The sequence below is a fragment of the Selaginella moellendorffii genome, unplaced genomic scaffold (assembly GCF_000143415.4).
Source record: "Selaginella moellendorffii unplaced genomic scaffold, v1.0 SELMOscaffold_5, whole genome shotgun sequence".
Classification (NCBI taxonomy): Eukaryota; Viridiplantae; Streptophyta; class Lycopodiopsida; order Selaginellales; family Selaginellaceae; genus Selaginella; species Selaginella moellendorffii.
In genome coordinates, this window is record NW_003314266.1 from 120,569 (window position 1) to 124,451 (window position 3,883).

Genomic DNA, 3,883 nt, shown 5'->3' on the forward strand with positions numbered 1-3,883 from the left:
GAGTATTCAAATAATTTTTATAAAAGTCAATAACTCTGCAAGAAACATAAACCTCCAAAGCTGGAACATAGCGTTATATAGAGGAAAATAAAAGGAAAAAAAAAATAAAGAATAAAGATGAGCAAATTTGAGCTTGTTATTGTTGTTTGTATGTTGTCTTGGAGATTCCATCCTCCAATTGCACAACATTGCAACACTTCTCTCCTTTTGACAATTGGTCTTACTCTCTCTCTCTCACACACACACGCGCCTTATCCACAAAATGCCCACAAAGTACAATTGGAAATCAAAACCCTCACACAGAGCTATCTCACCAACCAGCTCGCTCGCAGCAAGTTACTTTGTTACTTTGTGAAAAGTGAAATAGATGCCGCCGAACATTCCATAGAACATTCCCAAGCATATTCTGTGGAAAAAGTAAGAGACGTACCTAGATTAAAACAAGGTGTATATTGTGGGCTCCAAGGAAAACAGACCAGAAGCAAGCAAGGAGACATGCCCCCCAACCGACCCACCATTGGCTCAGCAGGCCCAGGTATATTCCCCCAGTTCCTGCGATGTGGCCCCCACCATGGCCCCCCCGTGTGTGAGCTCCAAGTGGTCCCCACTTGTGCCGGGTGCCGCATGGACATCCCCACCATGGGCGCGGTGGCGTGGCGACATAAGTGGGCCACCGCGCGGTGATCCCCTGCCACGTCATGTGCCCGCCACGTCAGTTGGGACATCCGTAACAACCATACCCATGTTGGACGGTGGCGATCCCTCCCTTTATCCTTTTAATGTCCTTTCTTTAGACCGGATTTAAAAGTAATCCCCGCTCGGCGGGATACCTTAACGGAGTCCTAGGGTGACCTTAACGGCGTTTGCGGGGGCTTTTGACGGCGCTAGTTAAAACTTCACACCCAATTGCAAGCAATAGGTGGGCGAGCTCCCGGCTTGGCGATGGACTCCTTTTCGTCGCTCAGCGCCTCCCTCTAAGCGCCTTGGGCTAGGGTTTCGCGGCGAGGAGGGGTTGCGCTCCACGGCTGGGCGCTAGGGACGGGCAGGGGCTCGGAATATCGTGTTCTTGGAGGGGATTAGGCGGGGTTGTGCGTTCTTGTGGGCAAAGGTAGACGCGCGGCTCGGAAATTCCCTGAAATTTCGGGGTTTTCTTGTGATTCTAGCGCTAGCTGCTTGTGATTTGGGTGGAATGGCTTGGAAATTTCGTGTAGGAACGCATCCCCTTTCTCGACGTTGTCTTTGTGACGCTCTCTTTCCTGCCCTTCCATCGATCTGGTCTTGTCTGGCTTGTCTGGCTTGGAGTCTGGCTTGGAGTCTCTGTGAGATTTCTGTCAAGCATTGGCATCCTTGTCTCAAGATTTCGTATCAGCCGACTCACGATGGAATTTTCTTCGTCGCAGGGGCTTGGATTTGGGACAAGGATGTGTTACGAGCGGCTTGGCTCGTAGAAGGCGATGTTGTCCTCTTCGCAAACGTATGGGCAGCTAGGGACGATGATGCACCGCCCTACTCCTCAGCGTCCACAGCCCAATCATGGTAAGCAAAGGTTTTAAAGCTCGCCATTGACGGGGAGATAGAGATCTCTCCCGTGAGCGTTTATAAATCCCGTCAAGTTTTAAAGCTTGTCTGCCTAACACCTCTCTCCCCTTTTCTCCTCGCAGGAAACACTAATGCACTAGACTCGGAGGTATGGCATGCATGCGCAGGGCCACTTGTGTGCCTCCCCCGTGTAGGAGATCGGGTGGTTTATTTCCCTCAGGGTCACATAGAACAGGTGCACCATTGTTTGGTAGGCTCAGAGGACGCGCACTAAAGTCTTGATGATTGTTTTGCAGGTAGCGGCATCCACAAATCAGAGCGCGGATATGCAAATGCCGCATTACAATCTCCCCTCCCAGATTTACTGCCGACTTCTAAACTTAACGCTGGGAGTAAGTTGGTCACCCTGGTCTTCCGGTTTCACGTTCTGATCGATCTTCTTCTTCTTTCTCCTCGTAGGCGGACCGTGAGACTGACGAGGTTTTTGCTCAGATGACACTAGTTCCCGAGAACGAGGTAGTTTTCCATGGTTTCAAAGCCGGTTGCTTACGAATTCCTTACAGCAAGGAGATCAGTCGATTGATACCGAAGATGAGCTATCACCGTGTCCAAAGAGGAAGCTGTCCATGTTCTGCAAGAACTTGACGTCCTCGGACACAAGCACGCACGGAGGGTTTTCGGTGCCACGGAGGGCAGCGGAGGAGTGCCTACCTCCTCTAGTAAGCTCGAACTGTCTACTCGGTGCTTACTGACCACCTGGTTCCCTTTTCAGGATTATCAGCAGTCGCCTCCAGCTCAGGAGCTGGTGGCCAAGGACTTGCACGGTGTGGAATGGAAATTCAGGCACATCTACCGAGGACAGCCAAGGAGGCATTTGCTTACCACCGGCTGGAGCGTGTTCGTCAGCCAGAAGAAACTTGTAGCTGGCGACGCAGTGCTCTTCCTGAGGTATGCATTGTATCAGGCCATGATGTCTGGCTCTGACTGACATGGTCGTGTGCAGGGGAGACAATGGAGAGCTACGGATTGGAGTTCGGCGTGCCGTAAGGCAGCAAAACAGCGTTACATCGTCATCCTTGTTATCCAGCCATAGCATGCACTTGGGTGTTCTTGCTGCAGCCGCCCATGCAGTTTCAACAAAGACTATGTTCACGATCTTCTACAACCCACGGTTTGTTGATGAAAATCGACTCGACTGAACAGACATCTCACTTGTTTTCTATATGCAGAGCAAGTCCTGCGGAGTTCGTTGTCCCTTACCACAAGTATGTCAAGGCTTTTACTCACAACTTGTCTGTCGGGATGCGATTTAAGATGAGGTTCGAAACGGAGGAGTCATCCGAGCGACGGTAAGCTGTCACTTTTCCATATGACACATTGATGGACGATATTTTGTTCTAGATATATGGGAACTATAACTGGGGTGGGAGATATCGACTCGGATAGATGGATCAACTCCAAGTGGCGATGTTTGCAGGTATGCTTGAATTTAGCTCGCAGCTAGATACTTACATCGGAGTTATACAGGTTGGCTGGGATGAGCAGACCGCAAACGAAAGACAGGAGAGAGTATCGCCATGGGAAATCGAGCCGTTTATAGCACCCAACGTTGCCAACCCTCCTACCACGCAAAGGGTGAAAAAGTTCCGGCCAAACACTCCAGCCAACGAATTTCCGACAGGCAAGAACAACTCAGATTCTGCCCAAGCGATGCATATGAGGGCCTTGCAAGGAAGTCATGCGCTGGGTATGCCCTCCAAAGAGGAGGAAGGACTCCGAGGATCGTCCCCGTTTGCTGTTTGGCCATACAACCGAGACGATCTTAAAGGTGAAAGCTGGATACAGTTGCGGACGGCAGATGCACCAGTGATGGATATGTTCGGAAATATTATTGCCCCCGCTGGACGGCATATGGATTCCAGCAACGTTGAGATGCACCAGCAGCTGAGGCATTGTCTGCAGCAGCTAAGGGACCAGAAGAGCTGCCACTTCGACGCAAGCAATTCTCAGGTGCAACTGAGCCCGAGGCTATCATCTTTCTCACCGTATCAGCAAGGTGACGCTGCAGACCTGCACCTTTCTACACCGAGGCCGACAAACCACGGCGTGGTGCGGGATAGTTCTTGGCTCTCACCTCTGGGGCCAACACAAACAGATGCACAGGCCTACGTTGCAGCAGACACGACGCTATCTATGCAGTTTTCAAAGTCGGAAATGACGACCGAGCGCATGCATATAGATTCCAACCCAGATCACGAACCCCGCGAGCACAGCTGCAAGATATTCGGCTTCTCTCTGATCGAAAAGTCGCCGCCAGCGGCCAGCAGGAACCCCGAGGAGGCGA

General features: G+C 51.2%; 1 protein-coding gene across 1 annotated transcript; it reads left to right on the top strand.

Annotated features, from left to right (window-relative positions):
- Positions 1-859: 859 nt before the first annotated feature.
- On the top strand, positions 860-3,882 carry LOC9655015 (auxin response factor 2; the record flags this gene model as incomplete). Its single annotated transcript, XM_024669663.1, has 11 exons — positions 860-1,108; positions 1,401-1,536; positions 1,662-1,774; positions 1,836-1,931; positions 1,999-2,055; positions 2,103-2,258; positions 2,312-2,487; positions 2,543-2,710; positions 2,769-2,888; positions 2,941-3,016; positions 3,067-3,882. Coding segments are annotated over exons 2-11 (1,860 nt in total), but the record flags the coding sequence as incomplete, so codon positions are not given.
- Position 3,883: the final 1 nt, after the last annotated feature.